The 27,512-nt window shown below is 44.4% G+C and overlaps 1 protein-coding gene across 1 annotated transcript in view; it reads right to left on the bottom strand.

Moving 5' to 3' along the window:
- The window catches only part of LOC126091912 (cholinesterase 2-like), a 257,842-nt gene that overhangs the window by 187,299 nt on the left and 43,031 nt on the right, over positions 1-27,512 (bottom strand). The window contains exon 3 of the mRNA XM_049907227.1: positions 21,419-21,622. Coding sequence (XP_049763184.1) covers positions 21,419-21,622 — 204 coding nt within the window. The remainder of the gene's footprint in view (positions 1-21,418; positions 21,623-27,512) is intronic.

The raw sequence follows: 27,512 nt of genomic DNA on the forward strand, positions 1-27,512 counted from the left end.
AAAGGCAAAGGTCCCGAGTTCGAGTCTCGGTCGGGCACACAGTTTTAATCTGCCATGAAGTTTCATATCAGCGCACACTCCGCTGCAGAGTGAAAATCTCATTCTGGAAACCTGCATTTGTACCTTTATATGCCGTAATAAAAAGAGTAAAGATACAGAAATTCAGGTAAGCGTGACCGTGGGCAGAGCAACACTTTGACAATAAGTACAGAGAAAGCACCCCAAAAGCAGAGTGCCTCTCAACATTGCCTTTCCTCAGAAATCTCTAAGGGAAAAAGGGCAGGGAAAGGGTCACGACATTCAGGTCAAGAACTGCAGAATTCATAATGGCGCAGGTGATTGATGAGGAGGGCATCATCACGGAGCTAGATGCCTGATCATCAGACACAAACATCCCCTCCACCCCTTTCGCTCCGCAAGTGCCTCGCCATCCTGGCCTAAACATAGAGGTAAATTACAACTGCGCCACTGAAACGGCTCTCATACTGTGGTGGAATATGAGTAGCTACCTTAACCATCTGTAGGTACTGAGACTCCTTGAACAGGACTGACCCGTCTGCCTATGTCTCCTAAGAGACTGATTTTAAAGTAAGTAGGCTGTGTAAGTAGGCTGTTTAGATGTTGGTAACGCCACGTAGCGCTCTGTATGAAAATCGCTGACTGCGCTGTGTGTAGTCTGTGGCTGGTTGGACTCATTGTTGGAATATTCGCTTGCGTAGTGTTGGGCAGTTGGATGTGAACAGCGCGTAGCGCTGGGCAGTTGGAGGTGAGCCGCCAGCAGTGGTGGATGTGGGGAGAGGGATGCCAGAGTTTTGAGAGGGTACTACGAGCGGACGATCCGAACGTGTGTCCGTTAGAAAAAGGAAATTTGTAAGACTAGATGTCATGAACTGATATACGTATTATGACTTTAGAACGCTATTAAGGTAAATACATTGTTTGTCCTCTATCAAAATCTTTCATTTGCCTATCAGTAGTTAGTGCCTTCAGCAGTTAGAATCTGTTATTTAGCTGGCAGTATTGGCGCTCGCTGTATTGCAGTAGTTCGAGTAACGAAGATTTTTGTGAGGTAAGTGATTCATGAAAGGTATAGGTTATTGTTAGTCAGGGCCATTCTTTTGCAGGGATTATTGAAAGTCGGATTGCGTTGCGCTAAAAATATTGTGTGTCAGTTTAGTGATGATCAGAATAAGTAAAGAGAGAACTGTCCGAGTACGTTCAGTTTATTCAGCTGTTTGAAAATCAGATCACGTAGTTTTTCCAGCACTGTCATTCTTTACATTCAAAGGGGAAGTTCTCACTTGTACCGCTAATCCAAACCCTACAAGTGGTCGTTGTTGGAATAACGGTCCACATTAATGTCACAGTGTATTTCGTGTATCTACCACCCCGTGAGCCCATTCTCAGAGACACCCTCATGCAGCTTACTGCTGACTGACCCATCCCTTTCAACCTTTTACATGACCCAACACCACTTGCCCAGGGGTTGCTGACACTTGAGTTCCTCACACAAACTGAAAATATCACGTTGATGAACATGGGTCTACGTGCAAAGCTAGGGGTGGAGTATGGAATCCTCCTGGCTTCTACAGTTGCTCAGGTTGCCTTTTGAATTGACTGAGTACAGGAAGATTTGTATCTCAGACTACATTTTCAAATTAAATTTAACGAGATTTTAAATCGCCATCAGGGTTTTAATCGTGTTTATTTGGACGGGTCAAAACAGGGGGATTTCATCAGCTGCTCCATAGTGTTCCCCGACATTGTCCTTAGGATAGAATCCATTGACAACAGATAATTTTTAATCCTCTTTCTATGTTCTTCGAAACCAAGTTAAAATAAGGTAAAAATACAGGCACAGTGACCTTGAATTAATACGGCAAGTTCCTTAAAACAACGGTTTTGTCCATCCCTAATCTCGACAGGCCCGCTAAACCGACACCCCCGGGATAACAAGGCCGCCCAGCAGTGTTAGTGACGTCACACTAAGCGGCCCATAGCAGACGCAGCAGTCCACGGACACCTCCGTACAGACGCGCCTGATGCTAACGATCTTCTGTCCGTCATACAGAAAGGAGCGAACTATAATTCCAACCAAAGACCAAATTATATATATTCTTGTAAACAGCATAAAGGTTCATAACGAAATACCGATTACATATACGGGCAGGAATAGGTTCTAGAACTCCTCTGAAAAGTGTTTATCTTCAGTACCAGAATGAACATCAAATTGTCAGGTTTTCTAAATAGAAAAGCACTTTGCTAGTAACAGACAGCAATAATGAGACTTGCAGTTGGTGATTTCTACGTGGAAAAGGAAATAAGCTGTAGAGAGATTGAAAATGGTAAGTAGAGAGAGCCTCAGCCTTTTGCTCACATTCTTACATGTAATGCACTTGGTTGTTTTTCATTTCCTTACCTTTCATAACATTTTTAATATTGTTTCAAGAAGTGTATCTTCAATAGCAGAGTGAACTTCAAATTGTCAGGCTTTTCTTAAAGGAAAGAGCAGTCCCTTAGTATCACAGTGCAAGACAGAATCTTGTGTTCAGTGATGTCTATGTTAAAAGGAGAATATTTGATATCTATCTTTTGTTTCCATTCTTTATTACTGGGGATACACTTGTAAAAATTCTTGAAAAGAGCTGTCACCATGAACATATGAGTAAATTCACAATAGTCATGTGTTTTATGAGATAAAGCGAACTCTTGTTACCTTATTGTAAACGAAAGTTGTGAGGTTTTTGCTATGTATGACAGTGTTTAAGATAATTTACTTTCAGTGTAATAGCTTGAAAATATAATTTACTTTCAGTGTAATAGCTTGAAAATGTTAAGTCCTGCTGTCAGTTGGCATTTGTCACCACCTGTATGCGAGTTTTAAAGCTAAATAGTGTTCTGACAATTATAAAATAGTGGCAAAGTTCCTCAATCGATTAATCTTATTCCTGCCAGTATATGTAATCGGTATTTCGTTATGAACCTTTATGCTGTTTACAAGAATATATATAATTTGGTCTTTGGTTCGAATTATAGTTCGCTCCTTTCTGTACGATGCACAGAAGATCGTTAGCATCAGGCGCGTCTGTACGGAGGTGTCCGTGGACTGCTGCGTCGGCTATGGGCCGCTTAGTGTGACGTCACTAACACTGCTGGGCGGCCTTGTTATCCCGGGGGTGTCGGCTAAACCACCCAATCTTAATCCCATAGAGGATGTCTGGGGCTATCTCGAAAAGCGCGTGAGATGTAGCAATGAAACTCCTCGCCATTTCGTATCTCTGCAGCATCTAATTCTCGGTGAGAGGTTTCAACTGGATATGGTACAACCGAAGAGACTTGTGGACGCTCCTCCTCGCCTAACAGAGGCCATTATCGAAGGCGGGACGGTACTGGCGTGGTATCTCCTGGGGCAGGCTAAATTTGTGTCCCGCGTGTTTTTCTGCGGCACAGATACTATCCTCGCTATGCTCCGAGTCAATTTCAGTGCTGTGTAGGTGCGGGATATGAGAGAGAACTAAATTATGAAGACCGGCTGCTACCTTCCCACCTTCAGTTGGCAATCGAAGGATCGACATTGTGATTTAAATGTGACAGAAAGACGTATCTGTGAATTTCTGGCGCGTTCTGCCGCAGATTCTACTGCGTGTAAATAAGGTGAGGAATATTCATTTTCTGTTATGGCACACACACCTGAAAAAGAAAATTAAGTACGCATTTCTGTCAGGTCCACATTTTAATGACGGTATTCCGACACACAATTCAAGGTCTCAAGGGTAAGTTGTACTTAGAACTGTACACTCCTGAATAAAATATGCTATTGAAAAGACAGCAGACATACTTTACTATATATTTAAGGCAACTATTTGTAGAGTGGCGTTACTTTTTGTCAAATTTCTTCTTCTTAAGCTTCTGTTTAAAGTCTAAAATGATGCCGAACTCATACACGTTCAGTTAGACAAGCACAACCTTGAAGGTATTGGTGTGTTGATGCACCGAACTTCTGTCGGGCGCTGATAACCACGCAGTTGAGCGCCCCACAAACCAAACATCATCATCATCACCGAACTTCTGTGCTATAACGCACTCATTTGAACCCTGTACCCGAGGTGTTCGGAGATGAAATCTCAAACTCGATTAGATAAGAGAATGGACTGTACCACTCTGATAGCTGTCTTGGCTGAATTGCGCCACAGCAGAAGTAGTCTACATATCAGCGTTCGGCAGTTTGTATTTTTTGAAACACATTCCACATTCGTCGACATCACTGTGTGTGCAAGATCCCACGAGCTTGGTGCAGCCTGTATTTATTACCTTTTCTTTTTTTTTTTTGGTCATCAGTCTACTGACTGGTTTGATGCGGCCCGCCACGAATTCCTTTCCGGTGCTAACCTCTTCATCTCAGAGTAGCACTTGCAACCTACGTCCTCAATTATTTGCTTGACGTATTCCAATCTCTGTCTTCCTCTACAGTTTTTGCCCTCTACAGCTCCCTCTAGTACCATGGAAGTCATTCCCTCATGTCTTAGCAGATGTCCTATCATCCTGTCCCTTCTCCTTATCAGTGTTTTCCACATATTCCTTTCCTCTCCGATTCTGCGTAGAACCTCCTCATTTCTTACGTTATCAGTTCACCTAATTTTTAACATTCGTCTATAGCACCACATCTCAAATGCTTCGATTCTCTCCTGTTCCAGTTTTCCCACAGTCCATGTTTCACTACCATACAATGCTGTACTCCAGACTTACATCCTCAGAAATTTATTCGTCAAATTAAGGCCGGTATTTGATATTAGTAGACTTCTCTTGGCCAGAAATGCCTTTTTTGCCATAGCGAGTCTGCTTTTGATGTCCTCCTTGCTCCGTCCGTCATTGATTATTTTACTGCCTAGGTAGCAGAATTCCTTAACTTCATTGACTTCGTGACCATTAATCCTGATGTTAAGTTTCTCGCTGTTCTCATTTCTACTACTTCTCATTACCTTCGTCTTTCTCCGATTTACTCTCAAACCATACTGTGTACTCATTAGACTGTTCATTCCGTTCAGCAGATCATTTAATTCTTCTTCACTTTCACTCAGGATAGCAATGTCATCAGCGAATCGTATCATTGATATCCTTTCACCTTGTATTTTAATTCCACTCCTGAACCTTTCTTTTATTTCCATCATTGCTTCCTCGATGTACAGATTGAAGAGTAGGGGCGAAAGGCTACAACCTTGTCTTACACCCTTCTTAATACGAGCACTTCGTTCTTGATCGTCCACTCTTATTATTCCCTCTTGGTTGTTGTACACATTGTATATGACCCGTCTCTCCTTATAGCTTACCCCTACTTTATTCAGAATCTCGAACAGCTTGCACCATTTTATATTGTCGAACGCTTTTTCCAGGTCGACAAATCCTATGAAAGTGTCTTGATTTTTCTTTAGCCTTGCTTCCAATATTAGCCGTAATGTCAGAATTGCCTCTCTCGCCCCTTTACTTTTCCTATAGCCAAACTGATCGTCACCTAGCGCATTCTCAATTTTCTTTTCCATTCTTCTGTATATTATTCTTGTAAGCAGCTTCGATGCATGAGCTTTTAAGCTGATTGTGCGATAATTCTCGCACTTGTCAGCTCTTGCCGTCTTCGGAATTGTGTGGATGATGATTTCCGAAAGTCAAATGGTATATCGCCAGACTCATATATTCTACTCACCAACGTGAATAGTCGTTTTGTTGCCACTTCCCCCAATGATTTTAGAAATTCTGATGGAATGTTATCTATCCCTTCTGCCTTATTTGACCGTAAGTCCTCCAAAGCTCTTTTAAATTCCGATTCTAATCCTGGATCCCCTATCTCTTCTAAATCGACTCCTGTTTCTTCTTCTATCACATCAGACAAATCTTCACCCTCATAGAGGCTTTCAATGTATTCTTTCCACCTATCTGCTCTGTCCTCTGCATTTAACAGTGGAATTCCCGTTGCACTCTTAATGTTACCACCGTTGCTTTTGATGTCACCAAAGGTTGTTTTGACTTTCCTGTATGCTGAGTCTGTCCTTCCGACAATCATATCTTTTTCGATGTCTTCACATTTTTCCTGCAGCCATTTCGTCTTAGCTTCCCTCCACTTCCTATTTACTTCATTCCTCAGCGACTTGTATTTCTGTATTCCTGATTTTCCCGGAACATGTTTGTACTTCCTCCTTTCATCAATCAACTGAAGTATTTCTTCTGTTACCCATGGTTTCTTCGCAGCTACCGTCTTTGTACCTATGTTTTCCTTCCCAACTTTTGTGATGGCCCGTTTTAGAGATTTCCATTCCCCTTCAACTGTACTGCCTACTGCGCTACTCCTTATTGCTGTATCTATAGCGTTAGAGAACTTCAGACGTATCTCGTCATTCCTTAGTACTTCCGTATCCCACTTCTTTGCGTATTGATTCTTCCTGACTAATGTCTTGAACTTCAGCCTACTCTTCATTACTACTATATTGTGATCTGAGTCTATATCTGCTCCTGGGTACGCCTTACAATCCAGTATCTGATTTCGGAATCTCTGTCTGACCATGATGTAATCTACACTCCTGGAAATTGAAATAAGAACACCGTGAATTCATTGTCCCAGGAAGGGGAAACTTTATTGACACATTCCTGGGGTCAGATACATCACATGATCACACTGACAGAACCACAGGCACATAGACACAGGCAACAGAGCATGCACAATGTCGGCACTAGTACAGTGTATATCCACCTTTCGCAGCAATGCAGGCTGCTATTCTCCCATGGAGACGATCGTAGAGATGCTGGATGTAGTCCTGTGGAACGGCTTGCCATGCCATTTCCACCTGGCGCCTCAGTTGGACCAGCGTTCGTGCTGGACGTGCAGACCGCGTGAGACGACGCTTCATCCAGTCCCAAACATGCTCAATGGGGGACAGATCCGGAGATCTTGCTGGCCAGGGTAGTTCACTTACACCTTCTAGAGCACGTTGGGTGGCACGGGATACATGCGGACGTGCATTGTCCTGTTGGAACAGCAAGTTCCCTTGCCGGTCTAGGAATGGTAGAACGATGGGTTCGATGACGGTTTGGATGTACCGTGCACTATTCAGTGTCCCCTCGACGATCACCAGTGGTGTACGGCCAGTGTAGGAGATCGCTCCCCACACCATGATGCCGGGTGTTGGCCCTGTGTGCCTCGGTCGTATGCAGTCCTGATTGTGGCGCTCACCTGCACGGCGCCAAACACGCATACGACCATCATTGGCACCAAGGCAGAAGCGACTCTCATCGCTGAAGACGACACGTCTCCATTCGTCCCTCCATTCACGCCTGTCGCGACACCACTGGAGGCGGGCTGCACGATGTTGGGGCGTGAGCGGAAGACGGCCTAACGGTGTGCGGGACCGTAGCCCAGATTCATGGAGACGGTTGCGAATGGTCCTCGTCGATACCCCAGGAGCAACAGTGTCCCTAATTTGCTGGGAAGTGGCGGTGCGGTCCCCTACGGCACTGCGTAGGATCCTACGGTCTTGGCGTGCATCCGTGCGTCGCTGCGGTCCGGTCCCAGGTCGACGGGCACGTGCACCTTCCGCCGACCACTGGCGACAACATCGATGTACTGTGGAGACCTCACGTCCCACGTGTTGAGCAATTCGGCGGTACGTCCACCCGGCCTCCCGCATGCCCACTATACACCCTCGCTCAAAGTCCGTCAACTGCACATACGGTTCACGTCCACGCTGTCGCGGCATGCTACCAGTGTTAAAGACTGCGATGGAGCTCCGTATGCCACGGCAAACTGGCTGACACTGACGGCGGCGGTGCACAAATGCTGCGCAGCTAGCGCCATTCGACGGCCAACACCGCGGTTCCTGGTGTGTCCGCTGTGCCGTGCGTGTGATCATTGCTTGTACAGCCCTCTCGCAGTGTCCGGAGCAAGTATGGTGGGTCTGACACACCGGTATCAATGTGTTCTTTTTTCCATTTCCAGGAGTGTAATTGAAATCTTCCCGTATCTCCCGGCCTTTTCCAAGTATACCTCCTCCTCTTGTGATTCTTGAACAGGGTATTCGCTATTACTAGCTGAAACTTGTTACAGAACTCAATTAGTCTTTCTCCTCTTTCATTCCTTCTCCCAAGCCCATATTCTCCTGTAACCTTTTCTTCTACTCTTTCCCCTACAACTGCATTCCAGTCGCCCATGACTATTAGATTTTCGTCCCCCTTTACATTTCAATATCCTCATACACTTTCTCTATCTGTTCATCTTCAGCTTGCGACGTCGGCATGTATACCTGAACTATCGTTGTCGGTGTTGGTCTGCTGTCGATTCTGATTAGAACAACCCGGTCACTGAACTGTTCACAGTAACACACCCTCTGCCCTACGTTCCTATTCATAACGAATCCTACACCTGTTATACCATTTCCTGCTGCTGTTGATATTACCCGATACTCATCTGACCAGAAATCCTTGTCTTCCTTCACTTCACTGACCCCTACTATATCTAGACTGAGCCTTTGCATTTCCCTTTTCAGATTTTCTAGTTTCCCTACCACGTTCAAGCTTCTGACATTCCCCGCCCCGACTCGTAGAACGTTATCCTTTCGTTAATTATTCAATCTTTTTCTCATGGTAACCTCCCCCTCGGCAGTCCCCTCCCGAAGATCCGAATGGGGGACTATTCCGGAATCTTTTGCCAATGGAGAGATCATCATGACACTTCTTCAATTACAGGCCACATGTCCTGTGGATACACGTTACGTGTCTTAAATGCAGTGGTTTCCATTGCCTTCTGCATCCTCATGTCGTTGATCATTGCTGATTCTTCCGCCTTTAGGGGCAATTTCCCACCCCTAGGACAAGAAAGTGCCCTGATCCTCTATCCGCTCCTCCGCCCTCTTTGACAAGGCCGTTGGCAGAATGAAGCTGACTTCTTATGCCGGAAGTCTTCGGCCGCCAATGCTGATTATTTGTCAAAATTTAGGCAGTGGCGACGATCGAACACGGGACCGAAGACGTTTTCATTATGAATCAAAGACGCTACCCGTAGACCACGGGTTCATTACCTATTATGTTCCTTTCAAACACTTTAAGTACTACATAGATTCTGGCACACGAAATCTGTATTTCTACATTCAGGAAAATCGCTAACAGTTCTTACGCTGTTGACTGCAAACAATTCAAGTACAATTGCTGTATACACCCAATGTGTATTCTGATTACCATTCCTTTTGACATTTCAGATCAGGAGTCGACCCCCATTTTATTTCGGACAGCAGGAAACCTTGCATTTTTTGTGGCGATTCAGTTTCCTGTCATTTAAGGTATAAACAACAAACAAACACCGTCCGAAGAGGCCATGGAAGACCCAACGGTACTGACCGGCCGCCGTGTCATCCTCAGCCCAAAGCCGTCACCATGTGCGGATATGGATGGGCCTGTGGCCAGCACTAGGTCCCGGATTTTAATGACAAGTCATATTTTTTTCTGGACTATAGGGTGAATTTTAGAACAATTTATACACAAATATAGGCATTTTAGAGTCGAAAAATGTATTTTGATTGTGCATACAAAGTCATAATTCAACAAATTTTAGTAATAGGCCATATTGCGGTTCACTTTTAATACACTCCTGGAAATGGAAAAAAGAACACATTGACACCGGAGTGTCAGACCCACCATACTTGCTCCAGACACTGCGAGAGGGCTGTACAAGCAATGATCACACGCACGGCACAGCGGACACACCAGGAACCGCGGTGTTGGCCGTCGAATGGCGCTAGCTGCGCAGCATTTGTGCACCGCCGCCGTCAGTGTCAGCCAGTTTGCCGTGGCATACGGAGCTCCATCGCAGTCTTCAACACTGGTAGCATGCCGCGACAGCGTGGACGTGAACCGTATGTGCAGTTGACGGACTTTGAGCGAGGGCGTATAGTGGGCATGCGGGAGGCCGGGTGGACGTACCGCCGAATTGCTCAACACGTGGGGCGTGAGGTCTCCACAGTACATCGATGTTGTCGCCAGTGGTCGGCGGAAGGTGCACGTGCCCGTCGACCTGGGACCGGACCGCAGCGACGCACGGATGCACGCCAAGACCGTAGGATCCTACACAGTGCCGTAGGGGACCGCACCGCCACTTCCCAGCAAATTAGGGACACTGTTGCTCCTGGGGTATCGGCGAGGACCATTCGCAACCGTCTCCATGAAGCTGGGCTACGGTCCCGAACACCGTTAGGCCGTCTTCCGCTCACGCCCCAACATCGTGCAGCCCGCCTCCAGTGGTGTCGCGACAGGCGTGAATGGAGGGACGAATGGAGACGTGTCGTCTTCAGCGATGAGAGTCGCTTCTGCCTTGGTGCCAATGATGGTCGTATGCGTGTTTGGCGCCGTGCAGGTGAGCGCCACAATCAGGACTGCATACGACCGAGGCACACAGGGCCAAAACCCGGCATCATGGTGTGGGGAGCGATCTCCTACACTGGCCGTACACCACTGGTGATCGTCGAGGGGACACTGAATAGTTCACGGTACATCCAAAACGTCATCGAACCCATCGTTCTACCATTTCTAGACCGGCAAGGGAACTTGCTGTTCCAAGAGGACAATGCACGTCCGCATGTATCCCGTGCCACCCAACGTGCTCTAGAAGGTGTAAGTGAACTACCCTGGCCAGCAAGATCTCCGGATCTGTCCCCCATTGAGCATGTTTGGGACTGGATGAAGCGTCGTCTCACGCGGTCTGCACGTCCAGCACGAACGCTGGTCCAACTGAGGCGCCAGGTGGAAATGGCATGGCAAGCCGTTCCACAGGACTACATCCAGCATCTCTACGATCGTCTCCATGGGAGAATAGCAGCCTGCATTGCTGCGAAAGGTGGATATACACTGTACTAGTGCCGACATTGTGCATGCTCTGTTGCCTGTGTCTATGTGCCTGTGGTTCTGTCAGTGTGATCATGTGATGTATCTGACCCCAGGAATGTGTCAATAAAGTTTCCCCTTCCTGGGACAATGAATTCACGGTGTTCTTATTTCAATTTCCAGGAGTGTATTTCAGGCAGCAGGAAACCTTGCATTTTTTGTGCGATTCAGTTTTCTGTCATTTAAGCTATAAACAACAAACAAACACCGTCCGAGTAGGCCTTGGAAGACCCAACGGTACTGACCGGCCGCCGTGTCATCCTCAGCCCAAAGCCGTCACCAGGTGTAGATATGGATGGGCCTGTGGTCAGCACTAGGTCCCGGATTTTAGTGACAAGTCATATTTTTTCTGAACTATAGGGTGAATTTTAGAACAATTTATGCACAAATATAGGCATTTTAGAGTCGAAAAGTGTATTTTGATTGTGCATACAAAGTCATAATTCAACAAATTTTAGTAATAGGCCATATTGCGGCTAACTTTTAATATAATAGGTCATATTTCCGTCAACTTTTGCCAAAAATGCATATAGCGTTTTTCTCGTATCTTACGGGACACACGAAAAAGAAAATGAATATGTTGCCCAACGAGACAATATTTAACGTGCTATTATGAAAGATAAACAGATAAATTAGTACACAGCTTTATTTCTCAGGACTGTAGCAGAAAATCGGTGTACCACAACAGTCGTTTCGCCAACATAAAACATTGTTGCGCAGAGTCGACAATACGCTCTCAGAGACAACAAAGGCGGCTTCTGCCGTAACAATCATCGCAGTCGCACAGGTGTTCACAGTAACCAGTTTCATTACAGCCTTTGCGTTGTTCAAAATGCCTAAAGCAAAGTGCTCTGACAGCATCAAGTTGCGAGGATATGTTCGAGAATTTGGAGAGAAGTGCTTTAGTACTGATGGGAAAATATTATTTTGTAAACTGTGTGATACCGCTAAACACAGCAGCTGTGTGAAACGAAGTGCTGAAAATAACAGCAGGCAAACGCTGTTATTTGAACAGACTGGTCAATCGTCAACCGTCCAATCATTCTGCAAGGATTTGTGTGAGATGATCGTGTCCTGCGGCATCCCATTGGAAAAGCTGAAGAATCGACGCTTCAGACGGTTCTTGGAGAAGTACACAACACATCCAGTTCCAGATGAATCTACACTGAGGAAAAACTGTTTACCCGTATGCTACAAAATACTGTTGAGCAAAAGATCTGGCTGTCGATAGATGAAACTACGGATATTAGTGGGCGATATATTGCAAATGTTGTTGTTGGTGTTCTAAAAGTTGATGGCCCTCGAGGTATGTTCCTACTAACGTGTGAAGCTCTCGGTAGAGTAAACAATTCGACGAAAGCTATTTTGTTTCACAACTCTCTGAAGCTACTGTGGTCGGATGGTGTGAAAAGAGACAACGTTTTGCTGCTTGTAACAGATGGTGCTTCATATACCCCAGTATTGTGTACGCTACTTGTCTAGACATGCGTTGCACAGAGTTGCCGAAGAGGTGCGATCAAATTACCCTCACATGGACAAATTAATTTCCTGTGGCAAGAAAATCTATGTGAAGGCTCCGCTACAGGTGCAGAAATTCAAGGAACAAGCGCCTTCAACGCCCCTACCACTTATCTGTTCTTACAGGATGGGGTTCTTGGCTTAATGCTGCTGAGCAGTGAGTTGGGTCGAGCTCTTGGTCATGTGGCTGACAAAGTGAAAACCAAATTGCAAAGTGTTCTCCAACGGAACCCTGGATATTCTACACTGTGCAAAATTAGTGACAGTCTTTCAGGGAATGCCACAACATTTGAAGATACTGAAACAAAGCTGAACTCCCGTGACCTGGCTGCCGTCAAATGTGCTCCAGTGGCGTCTTGTGAAGTGGAGAGGAGCTTTTCCCGGTACAAATGGTTCAAATGGCTCTAAGCACTAGAGGACTTAACAGCTGAGGTCATCAGTCCCTTAGAACTTAGAACTACTTAAACCTAACTAAAGAACACCACACATATCCAGGCCCAAGGCAGGATTCGAACCTGTGACTGTAACAGTCGCGTGCTTCCAGACTGAAGCACCTAGAACTGCTAGGCCACTCCGGTTTCCAGGTAAAAAACTATCCTGAGCGACAGCTGTAGATCTTTGACAATGCACTCTGTCTTCAGGCCACAAGTGGCCCATCGGGACCATCCGACCGCCGTGACATCCTCAGTTGAGGATGCGGATAGGAGGGGGGTGTGGTCGGCAAACCGTTCTCCCAGTCGTTATGATGGTTTTCTTTGACCGGAGCCGTTACTGTTCGGTCGAGTAGCTCATCAATTGGCATCGCGAGGCTGAGTGCACCCCGAAAAATGGCAACAGCGCATGGCGGCTGGATGGTCACCCATCCAAGTGCCAGCCACACCCAACTGCACTTAACATCGGTGATCTCACGGGAACCGGTGTATCCACTGCGGCAAGGCCGTTGCCCAGTTCTTTGACAATGGAAAACCTGAAAATGCACCTTGTGATCCAGTGCAATTTTGCAGATACTGAAGATTGACATACGGTATTATATAATGTGAAACACTTTAAATACTATGTACAAATATAAACATTGTTTTAGTGTTTCGATAGATGATCTTTTCACTGTACTTTGTGTTTAGAAAATAAAACATTCAGACATTCAAAAAATAGGTGCAAATTAGCCACAAGCTCTACAGAAAGAAAGAACTATACTTAAAATAATTAGAGAAGTGAATTTTGTATTACTTTATGGTGAATAAATAATTAAATAAACAAACAAGAATGTTTTAAATAAACTTCCATTAAGTCATATTTTATTTTAAGGTCATATGTAAGTTTTAGGTCATAAATGTTTGCATATTTCACTGTTTTTTAGGTAATTAAAATCCGGGCCCTAGTCATCACACCTCTCTCGCAGCCGTTATCAGTTTCACGGTAGTGCAATGCCTGTATTATTCTGATCACGATGCAGGCGTTATCGAACAAATCAAATGAATTCGCAATTGCGAACAATGACTGCCATCAGCTGTAGAGTGGAATGACGACAATGAAGATTTGTGGCGGACCAGGACTCGAACCCGGATTTCCCGCTTATCGCGAGCGCTCGCCTTATCATTAGGCTATCCGTGCACGACTCATGGCCACACCAAATTTCCATATGTCGTATGTCGTCAACCACGCGTCTACGACCGTACTCGAACGTCCATTTTGTATATTCGTGTACAGGTCAGACGTTGCACTTGAAAGTCGCTTGCCCGGTATCGGCAGATAAATTCTGATTACGATGCAAAGTTCCTTTGGTAGTGTGAACTGTATACACTACTGGCCATTAAAATCGCTACACCAAGAAGATGACGTGCTATAGACGCGAAATTTAACCGACAGGAAGAAGATGCTGTCATATTCAAATAATCAGGTTTTCAGAGCATTCATACAACCTACAATGTGCTGACATGAGGAAAGTTCCCACCGATTTCTCATACATAAACAGCAGATGACCAGCGTTGCCTGGTGAAACGTTGTTGTGATGCCTCGTGTAAGGAGGAGAAATGCGTACCATCACGTTTCCGCCTTTGATGAAGGTCGGATTGTAGCCTATCGCGATTGCGGTTTATCGTATCGCGACGTTGCTCCTCGCGTTGGTAGAGATCCAATGACTGTTAGCAGAATATGGAATCGGTGGGTTCAGGAGGGCAATACGGAACGCCGTGCTGGATCCCAACGGCCTCGTATCACTAGCAGTCGAGATGACAGGCATCTTATCCGCATGGCTGTAACGGATCGTTCAGCCACGTCTCGATCCCTAACAGATGGGGACGATTGCAAGACAACAACCATCTGCACGAACAGTTCGACGGCGTTTGCAGCAGCATGGACTATCAGCTCGGAGACCATGGTTGCGGTTACCCTTGACGCTGCATCAGAGACAGGAGCGCCAGCGATGGTGTATTCAACGACGAACCTGGGTGCACGAATGGCAAAACGTCATTTTTTTGGATAAATCCAGATTCTGTCTACAGCATCATGATGGTCGCATCCGTGTTTGGCGACATCGCGGTGAACGCACATTGGCAGCGTGTATCCGTCATCGCCATACTGGCGTATCACCCGGCGTGATGGTATGAGGTGCCATTGGTTACACGTCACGGTCACCTCTTGTTCGCGTTGACGGCACTTTGAACAGTGGACGTTACATTTCAGATTTGTTACGACTCGTCGCTCTATCCTTCATTCGATCCCTGCGAAACCCTACATTTCAGCAGATAATGCACGACGCATGTTGCAGATCCTGTACGGACCTCTCTGGATACAGAAAATTTTCGACTGCTGCCCTGGCCAGCACATTCTCCAGATCTCTAACCAATTGAAAACGTCTGGTCAATGGTGGCCGAGCAACTGGCTCGTCACAATACGCCAGTCACTACTCTTGATGAACTGTGGTATCGTGTTGAAGCTGCATGGGCAGCTGTACCTGTACACGCCATCCAAGCTCTGTTTGACTCAATGCCCAGGCGTGTCAAGGCCGTTATTACGGCCAAAAGTGGTTGTTCTGGGTACTGATTTCTCAGGATGTATGCACCCACATTGCGTGAAAATGTAATCACATGTCAGTTCTAGTATAATATATTTCTACAATGAATACCCGTTTATCATCTGCATTCTTCTAGGTGTAGCAATTTTAATAGCCAGTAGTGTAGATTCTCTTCCTACTACTTCATAACCACATTTTTGGCGTCACGAACAACTGTTACCATCTCAGACGGAGCCGAGAACATTGTTTTGCTTCAAACACTGCAAGCAATCCACTCAGCGCCGGCCGCGGTGTCCGAGGGGTTCTAGGCGCTACAGTCAGGAATCGCGCTGCTGCTACGGTCGCAGGTTCGAGTCCTGCCTCTGGCATGGATGTGTGCGATGTCCTTAGGTTAGTTAGGTTTAAGTAGTTGTAAGTTCTAGGGAACTGATGACCTTCGATGTTAAGTCCCATAGTGCTCAGAGCGATTTGAACCATTTCGAATCCACTCAGCTAGCGATGCGGACGGACGCGCGATAAAGGTTCCCGGCGAGTAGTGGTACACCTGCGCGACGAACAAGCAGTGATTTGGGGGCAGCGAGGCTGTGGTGCAGATGATGATCATGTTTGGTTTGTTGGGCGCTCAACTGCGCGGTATCAGAGCCCGTAGAAAGTCCCAATTTCTAGACAGACCATTTTCTTTTCACAATCCAATCTAGTCACTCTCACAAATGATAATGATGACGAAGTGATGAGGACAACACAAACACCCAGTCTCCGGGTACAGAAAATCCCCAGCCGGGCCGGGAATCGAACCCGGGACGCCGTGTGTGGTGCAGACGCGACAGGAGCTCTGCGAGCGGCGAGATGTGGTGTACAGTCGCAGAAAGCCGAGCAAAGTATCAGAAATGCAAGGACCGTGTTACGACACGGAAACAGGGAACGACAGCAGAACTACAAGTGGCCTACAGTGAACGCTGAATACGAGAGATACGGCGCGAAAATCCCTATTTTTAATTCGAAATACGCGATTTAGATGACAATACTTTTTTTCATTTATTCATCAAAGTTAGGCCTTGTAGTTTTATTAGACTATGAGTTCCTGGAATGTGAAAGGTTTTTGTGACCTTGCAAACTAATATATTCGAGAAATCTTAATCAGAAACTAAGATTAACTTATCGCTGCTGGTGTTCACAGTCATGTAAAATTTTGCAAGTAACATCTGTGTTACCTTCTGACCGTAAAATTTTTTTTATTTGTAAAAGCTATTATTGAAATTTCCACTGTGTGGTAGTTATCAACTTGAAATAAGTGCGATGTAGCACATGTTGTTGTTGTGGTCTTCAGTCCTGAGACTGGTTTGATGCAGCTCTCCATGCTACTCTATCCTGCGCAAGCTTCTTCATCTCCCAGTAGCTACTGCAACCCACATCCTTCTGAATATGCTTAATGTATTCATCTCTTGGTCTCCCTCTACGATTTTTACCCTCGACGCTGCCCTCCAATACTAAATTGGTGATCCCTTGATGCCTCAGAACGTGTCGTACCAACCGATCCCTTCTTCTAGTGAAGTTGTGCCACAAACTTCTCTTCTCCCCAATCCTATTCAGTACCTCCTACCCATCTAATCTTCAGCATTCTTCTGTAGCACCACATTTCGAAGGCTTCTATTCTCTTCTTGTTCAAACTATCTATCGTCCATGTTTCACTTCCATACATGGCTACACTCCATACAAATACTTTCAGAAACGACTTCCTGACACTTAAATCTATAGTCGATGTTAACAAACTTCTTTTCTTCAGAAACTCTTTCCTTGCCATTCCCAGTCTACATTTCATATCCTCCCTACTTCGACCATCATCACTTATTTTGCTCCCCAAATAGCAAAACTCCTTTACTACTTTAAGTGTCTCATTTCCTAATCTAATTTCCTCAGCATACCCGACTCAATTCGACTACATTCCATTATCCTCGTTTTGCTTTTGTTCATGTTCATCTTATATCCTCCTTTCAAGACACTGTCCATTCCGTTCAACTGCTCTTCCAAGTCCTTTGCTGTCTCTGACAGAATTACAATGTCATCGGCGAACCTCAAAGTTTTTATTTCTTCTTCATGGATTTTAATACTTACTCCTTCACTGCTTGCTCAATATACAGATTGAATAACATCAGGAAAGGCTACAACCCTGTCTCACTTCCTTCCCAACCACTGCTTCCCTTTCATGTCCCTCGACTCATGCCATCTGGTTTCAGTACAAATTATAAATAGCCTTTCGCTCCCTATATTTTACCCCTGCCACCTTCAGAATTTGAAAGAGACTATTCCAGTCAACATTGTCAAAATCTTTCTCTAAGTCCACAAATGCTAGAAACGTAGGTTTGCCTTTCCTTAATCTTGTTTCTAAGATAAGTCATAGAGTCAGTATTGCCTCACGTGTTCCAACATTTCTACGGAATCCAAACTGATCTTCCCCGAGGTCGGCTTCTACCAGTTTTTCCATTCGTCTGTAAAGAATTCGCGTTAGTATTTTGCAGCTGTGGCTTATTAAACTGGTAGTTCGGTAATTTTCACATCTGTCAACACCTGCTTTCTTTCGGATTGGAACTATTATATTCTTCTTGAAGTCTGAGGGTATTTCGCCTGTCTCATACAGCTTGCTCACCAGATGGTAGAGTTTTGTTAGGCCTGGCTCTCCCAAGGCTGTCAGTAGTTCTAATGGAATATTGTCTACTCCCCGGGCATTGTTTCGACTTAGGTCTTTCAGTGCTCTGTCAAACTCTTCATGCAGTATCATATCTCCCATTTCATCTTCATCTACATTTTCTTCCATTTCCACAATATTGTCCTCAAGGAAATGCCCTTGTATAGACCCTCTATATACTCCTTCCACCTTTCTGCTTTCCCTTCTTTGCTTAGCACTGGGTTTCCATCTGAGCTCTTGATATTCATACAAGTGGTTCTCTTTTCCCCAAAGGTCTCTTTAATTTTCCTGTAGGCAGTATCTATCTTACCCCTAGTGAGATAAACCTCTACATCCTTACATTTGTCCTCTAGCCATCCCTGTTTAGCCATTTTGCACTTCCTGACGATTTCATTTTTGAGACGTTTGTATTCCTTTTTTCCTGCTTCATTTACTGCATTTTTAAAATTTTCTCCTTTCATTAATTAAATATTTCTTCTGTTACCCAAGGATTTCTACTAGCCCTCGTCTTTTTACCTACATGTAGCACATGTCAAAAGCTAAAAATCTTCTGGCATGACTTGACACGGAAGCTGATTTCATCTCTTTCTCTTCTTGTTAGTACTTTTTGTTTGTATTGCATTCTTTGAAATGGACTGTAAGCGCGTTGCTCGTATTTAGCTAGATTTTTGATGACAGCCATAATATTTGGTGCAGGCATTGCTTCCATATTTCATTTGTTTCATATGAAACTCACAGGTTTTCTCACGAGTGTTCTGCGGAGCTAGACTACAGACGTGCGTTGCTGCTATCGAAACTGTGTGTGAACTGCTTTATTTAATTCCATTGTAACTACAGTGCAACATTCTGCGTCATTTTTGTTTGCTTCCGTTTTTCATAGTTTCTTTCATTTAACAGAGAACTCATTGTTAGCAGCTTTTGACAGAACTGGTATTCAGCTTCAATGCATGTTGTCACGTAATCGGTATGTAATTCCGTTTTGAATGTTGTTGTTTCTTGCCACTGAGTATGCCCAGTAGTCATAGTGACTAGAGCATTCTTCCCTGCAAATGCTAAATGTACTACAACAGTTACATGAATGTGTTCACACATCATTAACAGATATTAGAAACAATACATTTTAGCAGGAATCAATGTAATAGAATCATCCTCCCACTCCAATGCAAATTTCAAAGCAAATAATACACACTCTCATGACTTCACGGTTGGATGTACTAGTGAATTGTTTGTAAGTGGGTGTTTGTGTTGTCCTCATCATTTCATCATCATTCGTGCACGTGGTGAGATTGGACTGAGGAAAGGTTGGGAATTTGTACGGGCGCTGATAACCGCGCAGTTGAGCGCCCCACAAACCAAACATCATCATCATCATCATCATCATTGTAACTAATGTTTACTACATGCAGTAGCATTCGCCATGGTGGAAGTACGCTCACACTGTGCAGTACCACAGTAGAATATTTTTGCTGCCTAATAGTAGCCTTGCTGGCACTGTAACTACCTTTTCAGTTACTAAGACCGCAAATCATTCTCGGTGGGGAAAAGCAACACCATTCAAAGCAGAATTACATACTCATACAAGACGTAATAAAGCCGAATACTTATTACGTCAAAAGCTGTTAACTTGGAGGTCTCCTTTAAATGCAATAAAGTACGAAAAACAGACGTGAATAAAAATAGAGTTAAATGAAACAGTTCACACACGAATTCATAACCATTAATAAACATATTTGAGTCCACAAAACACCATGCGACAGAACTAGCTTTTGTTTTATATGAGACGAAAGCTGATATGGAATATTAGGAATACGAGCGAAAATCTAACAGAATACGATCAAAATATTTAGAACGCAATTCAAAGAGTACAATACGCGCACCAGAATCGTAATCAGGAACATAACGACTGAAACCGACATCTGATTTGAACGAAACCAGATCACATATGTAAGACTTTAAAATCAGCCAATGAGGAAGCGAGATGACGGACTGATAAACATGCAGAGCTCCAAGCGACCTGGCGGCGAACCACCCGTGAGGCCAGCAACGAGCCGTCGGCAACGGACGCGCATAAAATTCCCACGTTAGCTCTATTAAAGCGCACATTTCCTCCATCGCCCACGAAAAGGCAATTACCATGTCCAATCAATAAGGACACAGACGTATAAAAGTTCCATTACAAACAGTGCGGTACAAATTTGGAATACTTCTCCGCATAAGATAAACATTATTTCATGATTCCCACATTTTTTAGCAGAATCTTTGCGACATGTGAATTACGAAGCGTAAAAGAGAAAGGAACAAAGCTGTCCTGTAGATTAAGCCAATCGAACATAATCATCCCTCAAAAACGGTGAATTTATATTTACATAACATCAAATTCAACTAATAACAGAGTATCAGAACCTAATAAAAACGCGAATGTTATGAAAAAAAATTTGGGAGAGTTATACGACGCGAACCACCACCCCAACTAAAACTCATTATTTTTCAAAGACGCTACTCATTACGCTAAACCTACCACACAATCCTTGTATGTAATCATATTGTATTACCCGTGCTATAAACGTTAATCGTACATTATTATGTTACTAATTGAAATTTAATTACAACAAATTGTACCAAGTATAATACGTTTTGGGTGGATCTTCAGTGTGTCGCTGTCTTCAAATAGCCTTTTCTTATGATACGCAAGTTACAATAATTGTTTTGTAACGAATATGATGTTTCTCATTATTTTAATGGAACAAATCACTCAACTAACAACGGATTTTCCAGTGATTCGCAATTTGCTGGTGCTCAGAAACGGCAAATATACATACAGGCTTGAAATGAATGCCAATATGGCGCCTCACAACTCTGTACTGAAGGGTGACGGCGTGCGTGTGACGTAGATGGCGTTGTGCCATCTCATTGGTTAACGCTCAGACGCACGCTCAGAATATCTGACGTGCCAGATATTGCTCTGCACGTTCGGAAAGACTCCCGAACGTGCTGTTCCACGCTATGACGTCGGAAACTCGGCACGCTCAACGCTCAACGTTCGGATGCACGGTCCGTGTGCCGACGGCTTAACTAACCTAAGGACGTCGCACTCATCCATGCCAGAGGCAGGATTCAGACCTGCGACCGTAGCGGTTGCGCGGTTCCAGACTGAAGCAAAAAAAAAAAAAAAAAAAAAAAAACCTTGTATTTCTTTGGACATAATAAGAGAGTTGCATTATCAGTCCACCCTTGAAGACGAATGTTGGAGGTCTGCTCATTCTTAGAGGCGCTGAGCGAACTGGACTTACGTTCGGCGAGTAGATGTCCATGGTGAGGCAGTATTCGCTCTGGCTGAGCCGAGTCGCCATCGCCGCCGCCGCTACCAGCACGGGGTCGACGTCGGCTGCGGGGTGGCGCAGGCTCGAGTTTCCAAAAGAGAAGAACTGTACACAGGCCGGGCCGTAGGCTGTGGCGTTCCTCGTTCCAGTCCAGTTCACAGGTTGCGACGGCTCCTGGGGCACACAACGTACATCGAAATAGCGTAGGCGTAAGAAGCCCAGAATCCAGGATATATTTCTACAATTACAGTTTCCCTCTGGAGGAGGCTAAGCACTGCACTGATACGTACTGACACAAAGATTTCAAACTGGATGGTGAGCCTACGTGAGGACCGCCTGTACTTCGCGCCTCAGTGGCAAGGACTCCAGTTACACACCTTACCCAGTTCAATGATCTTTTAATAATATTGAGGTTGAAGACCTTTTGTCCGTGCTTGCTTTAACAAGCTGTTTTTACAGCTCATAAACAGTGACAGAGACAGCTCATTATACAGAACTTCACAGTGAAGAAGATGAGGAAAGAAGAAAACATGAGAAACTGTGAAAGAAAACAGGCACTATAAAAACATAATACCTCAGGAAAACCACACCATATGGTAAAAGGCCATAAAATAAAAGCCCACTGATGATACTGCAACTGCAGTGAAACATGTTTGGGATATAAAAGAAAACTGTGTTTTGATGAAGGCGGACCCATCCTAAAACGTATGTTGTAAGATGGCAAGAACTATGCCCCTTACATGAAGTCATTAAAGATCACCAAACTCACGTTGAGCGAACAGTAGGGCTGAACAAAAATGACTGACAATGCACAACGCATCTTGTAGATGGTATAGTATGAACGTATTGGAATAATTAATGTTGGGTGATGGTTTTAAAATAATTCACACAACATGAAAACTTTGTGGAAATGCGTCAATTTACTGGACGCTAGTTTATCCCAAGGAAGTATTCAGAGTTGACCGCGGCCGGCTGGGGAGCGGCAAAGGGAAGCGGCAATAGGCAGCTTAGGGCGGCTCAAACTCTGAGAAAGCAGTAACGGGGCGCATCCTCCAGCTGCCTTAAGATGACGGAGTGGTTGACCCCACACTGGTGTACAGGGAAGAAGATGGAGAACTTGTACACCTGTTGATAAATGTCCATCATCCCGTTTTCAGTGAAACATGTGAGAAAGCCGTGCAAACGGTCAACAGAGGTCAAAATATGCGTGTTCATGACTATAGCAACTTCACACTGAATTCACGGTCCGCAGAGTCTGAAGTAAATCAGGTGAAGAGCCACAGAATGAAATACACCGGCCTCCGATGGGAACGTAGGACCAAGGAATTTGAGGTACTCTCCTGGGAGTCGGAATTTCGGAAAAATTGGTGTTTTATGCAGATGCTAACCTTTATGGGTGGCCTGGGAGGAGCTAAATAGCAGAAGTTGAGAGGAAGGGAAATTTTGTGGGAATTTGTTCACTTCCCAGAGCAGGCATTCGTCAGCGCTGGGAAGCGACACATAATTAATGCGACTTGTGCTACAATTGGCGTAAGTGATTTTGCAGGAGGGGAAACCGAGGCAAAGAGCGGACCGGCAGAAGTCTCGGTAGAGATCTTCTGTTCCCATCTTGCCTAGAGTGCAGACGTGGTGTTCTTTACTAAGCTTGCCTGAGAGAGAGTGAGCATCTCTGCAATTTAGGACTTAGCAAACGGAACGATTGAGCTTGGAGATAGAAAGTTTTCATTCAGCTATGTACTGAGGAAGATAGCTAGGAGTGAATAGACGAGCGCAGCCTTGCAGCACCATGAGGCCGGCCGATGTCGCACAACGACGCCGCCTGAATTCGGTGATGTTGCGCCCGCTCCAGCTTGAGTTAGGCCACTGATTAATTTGTTGGATCACGTCAGCAATGCTTCCACAAGGGTTTCATGGGCCGTGTATTGTAGAATTCCTCTTGCACTTCGCATTACGCTTGGGTCAGTTGATAGGAATTAATTTTGATTCATCGCACTTTACTCCACGTAAACGCAATTTATTCCCACAGCCTGTTAGGAGAGTCATGTAATGTGATGATTGAAGGTCGTGAGTTAAAATAAATCTGTGCTAATCGACTGCATCTGTTTTCAATCAAGTAGTTGAAACCCCAGATCACTTTATTAATTAATTTTATGTTCATCATTTGCATCTGGTGTTCAATAGCTGAATATAACATCAATGTGCTGCCGTTTTTTTATTAAAAAGGGATCAATTCTGAATCAATTAATGTCAACACTGCCACCGCAGTTTTTTTATTGAAATGAACAAAGAGTTACTGCAAAGTATGTCGATTAAGTGAAAGATCGAGCTTGGATTAGTTTTCCGTTTTTAGACCCCCTATTGTTCAAAGGAAAGCAGGAAAGAAATTTAGAACATCCAGAATGGACAGCAGACCTCACATTTCAAGTGGACTGCAAACACGCTCACCTTTGCCAGTGTCCGCGTGGCTCATGCCGAAGGTATATAATTATGCTCCTAGGACTGGAACACATAATGGACACTCTCAACAGATTCATAATAAATCTCGTGATGTAAACCAACTAGAGAAAAGTTAAGAAACAAAACCTTCTTCAACAAATAGCGCTCCCGTTAAAGTAAACCACTACCGGATTTCTTTTGGCTGGAAATCGTTGTCCAGAAAAGATCTCGTGCGAAAAGGACGGGAAAGTGACAGTTCACAAACTGCTTGTGCTTTAAGAAGCTCGTCTACTATTATATATGTTGTTTCATTGAGAAGTACACAACGTGGAACGAGATGGTTTGAAGAAACCAACAAGAACTTGCAAAGAAAGTACAATGCACTGTCCTTCGTGTAATGATTGGATAAGGTAGGGACTGCTTTGACAGTGAAAGAGGTACATTTGCGTGTCTTATTGTTAATGATTGTGAGTTTTACTAATCTCCAACACAAATGCCCTTTTATTACATACTCCACAATAAGAAATACGTAACAATTATTATTTGATTAATATACTACTTTGCAGTTTCCAACAAAAAGAAACGTTTCTAACTTGTCTCTACACTGTCATTTGCCGCACTACTGGGAAATGTGAGACTTTTGCATTAGTTACAAAAATCAGCAAAATAATGGTAATTATTAGGGCTGGGCGAACGATACCCGCATTCGAACAGGCTCGATATTTCCCGATACGCTGCAGCGTTCGATACAGTATCGAGATAATTCGAATAATCACATGACATTTGACTAGCGCGGTGCGGGGACAAGAGATAAGCAAGAAACTACGAACCAGCCACACCAATAAGCTATGGCTCTTCTTCAGATCTGACAATTTCCTGAAACACTGGAGGAAATGGGATTAAATACTATCAGTGCACAAACTCGTATTCTGCTTGAACAAATTTACAATTTACGTACAGTACCAGTATGGAATGATGTATTCTGTGTGATCAAAAGTATCCGAACACCCACAAGAACATACGTTTTTCATATTAAGTGCATTGGGCTGTCACCTACTGCCAGGTACTCCATATCAGCGACCTCAGTAGTCATTACACATAGTGAGAGAGCAGAATGGGGCTCACGGACTTTGAAAGAGGCCAGGTGATTGGGTGTCACTTGCGACATTTCCACACTCCTAAACATCGCTAGGTCCACTGTTTCCGATGTGATAGAGAAGTGGAAACGTGAAGGGCCACGTACAGCACAAAAGCGTACAGGCCGACCTCGTCTGTTGACTGACAGAGACCGCCGACAGTTGAAGAGGGTCTTAATTTGTAATAGGCAGACATCTATACAGACCATCACACAGTAATTCCAAACTGCATCAGGATCCACTGAAAGTACTATGGCAGTTAGGTGGGAGGTGAGAAAACTTGGACTGCATGGTCGAGTCATGGTCATAAGCCACACATCACGCCGGTAAATGCCAAACGACGCATCGTTTGGTGTAAGGAGCCTAAACATTGGACGACTGAACAGCGGAAAAGCGTTGTTTGGAGTGACGAATCACGGTAGATAATGTGGCGATCCGATGGCTTGGTGTGGGTATGGCGAATACCCAGTGAACGTCATCTGCCAGCGTGTGTAGTGCCAACAGTAAAATACGGAGGCTATGGTGTTATGGTGCGATCGTGTTTTTCATGGAGGGGGCTTGCACACCATGTTGTTTCGCGTGGCACTATCACAGCACAGGCCTTCATTGATGTTTTAAGCACCTTCTTGCTTCCCAGTGTTGAAGAGCAATTCGGGGATGGCGATTGCATCTTTCAACACGATCGAGCACCTGTTCATAATGCACGGCCTGTGGCGGAGTGGTTACACGACAATAACATCCCTGTAAAGGACTGCCCTGCACAGGGTACTGACTTGGATCCTATAGAACACCTTTGGGATGTTTTGGAACGCCGACTTCATGCCAGGCCTCACCGATCGACATCGAAACCTCTCCTCAGTGCAGTACTCCGTGAAGATCGGGCTGCCAGCACCTTATTGAACTTACGCCTGCGAGAGTGGAATCTTTCATCAAGGCTAAGGGTGGGCGAACACCATACAGCCAGGTATCTGGATACTTTTGATCACATAGTGTATATAAATATTTATTATGGCTCTTAAGTAAAGGTAACAGACAAAGACGAAAATATTGTCCTCCAGAAAATATTGCTTGCCTCAACCCAGTATAATATTTTATTTGCTTATGAGAGGCGGAAACGATAGGTAGAAAATGAGCAATTCAGTCCCTGTTCACAAATTAGAATAGCAGATAAAAACTTTATCAGATTTTAATCAGTTTGAACACAATATGGCAACATTCAGATAAAACAATCAAGACGATAAATCAGGAAATAAATGCCGACAACCGAAGTGCATCGTAATAAAGTGATTGGCATTTTTATCGTGAGAATGAATTACAGCGGCAAGACCCGTCTTGGAGATCGTACCATCAGATCTCACTAGATCGCTGAACGAGCGATAGCCCGAGAACTGGACAGAATCATGATTCAAGTCTTTTATTTATTTGTTAGTTGTCGTTGTTACGCATAAGCTGCACCCTAGAAGATATTTCAGTCCGTGTTTGACACTGTATTAAAAACTCTCTAAGACATGTTGCAGCAGTACCAACAAACGTCACTAGATCGCAGGCCGATGAAAACAGCGAACAGAACCCAAAATTTCGCGAACTGTGACGTAAACTGTTTGAACAATTCGAGTCGTGTTCAAACACAGCCCTAGTAATTATATAAAAATGACAGTTTATATAGCTTGAAACAATACAATTAAAAATCGTCTATTAATACATGCATAAAGATGAGTTTATTAAGAGTAGTCTACCTTTAACTTCGTTTGTTTGCTCCTTACTACCCAGTTTGTACCTCTTCTATGTGTACTGATACGTTCAGTCAAAGGAGTAGTTTGTGGCATCCTGAGGATGAAAAATATCATCGGGGTATACACTACTGGCTATTAAAATTGCTACACCAAGAAGAAATGCAGATGATAAACGGGTATTCATTGGACAAATACATTATACTAGAACTGACATGTGATTACATTTTCACGCAATTTGGGTGCATACATCCTGAGAAATCAGTACCCAGAACAACCACCTCTGATCGTAATAACGGCCTTGATACGCCTGGGCATTGAGTCAACAGACCTTGGATGGCGTGTACAGGTACAGCTGCCCATGCAGCTTCAACACGATACCACAGTTCATCCAGAGTAGTGACTGGCGTATTGTGACGAGCCAGTTGCTCGGCCACCATTGACCAGACGTTTTCAATTGGTGAGGGATCTGGAGAATGCGCTGGTCAGGGCAGTAGTCGAACATTTTCTGTATCCAGAAAGGCCCGTACAGGACCTGCAACATGCGGTCTTGCATTATCCTGCTGAAATGTAGGGTTTCGCATGGATCGAATGAAGGGTAGAGGCACGGGTCGTAGTACATATGAAATGTAACGTCCACTGTTCAAAGTGCAGTCAATGCGAATAAGAGGTGACCGAGACTTGTAACCAATGGCACCCCATACCATCACGCCAGGTGATACGCTAGTATGGCGATGACGAATACACGCTTCCAATGTGCGT

This window comes from Schistocerca cancellata, chromosome 7, assembly GCF_023864275.1.
Source record: "Schistocerca cancellata isolate TAMUIC-IGC-003103 chromosome 7, iqSchCanc2.1, whole genome shotgun sequence".
NCBI classification, from domain to species: Eukaryota; Metazoa; Arthropoda; class Insecta; order Orthoptera; family Acrididae; genus Schistocerca; species Schistocerca cancellata.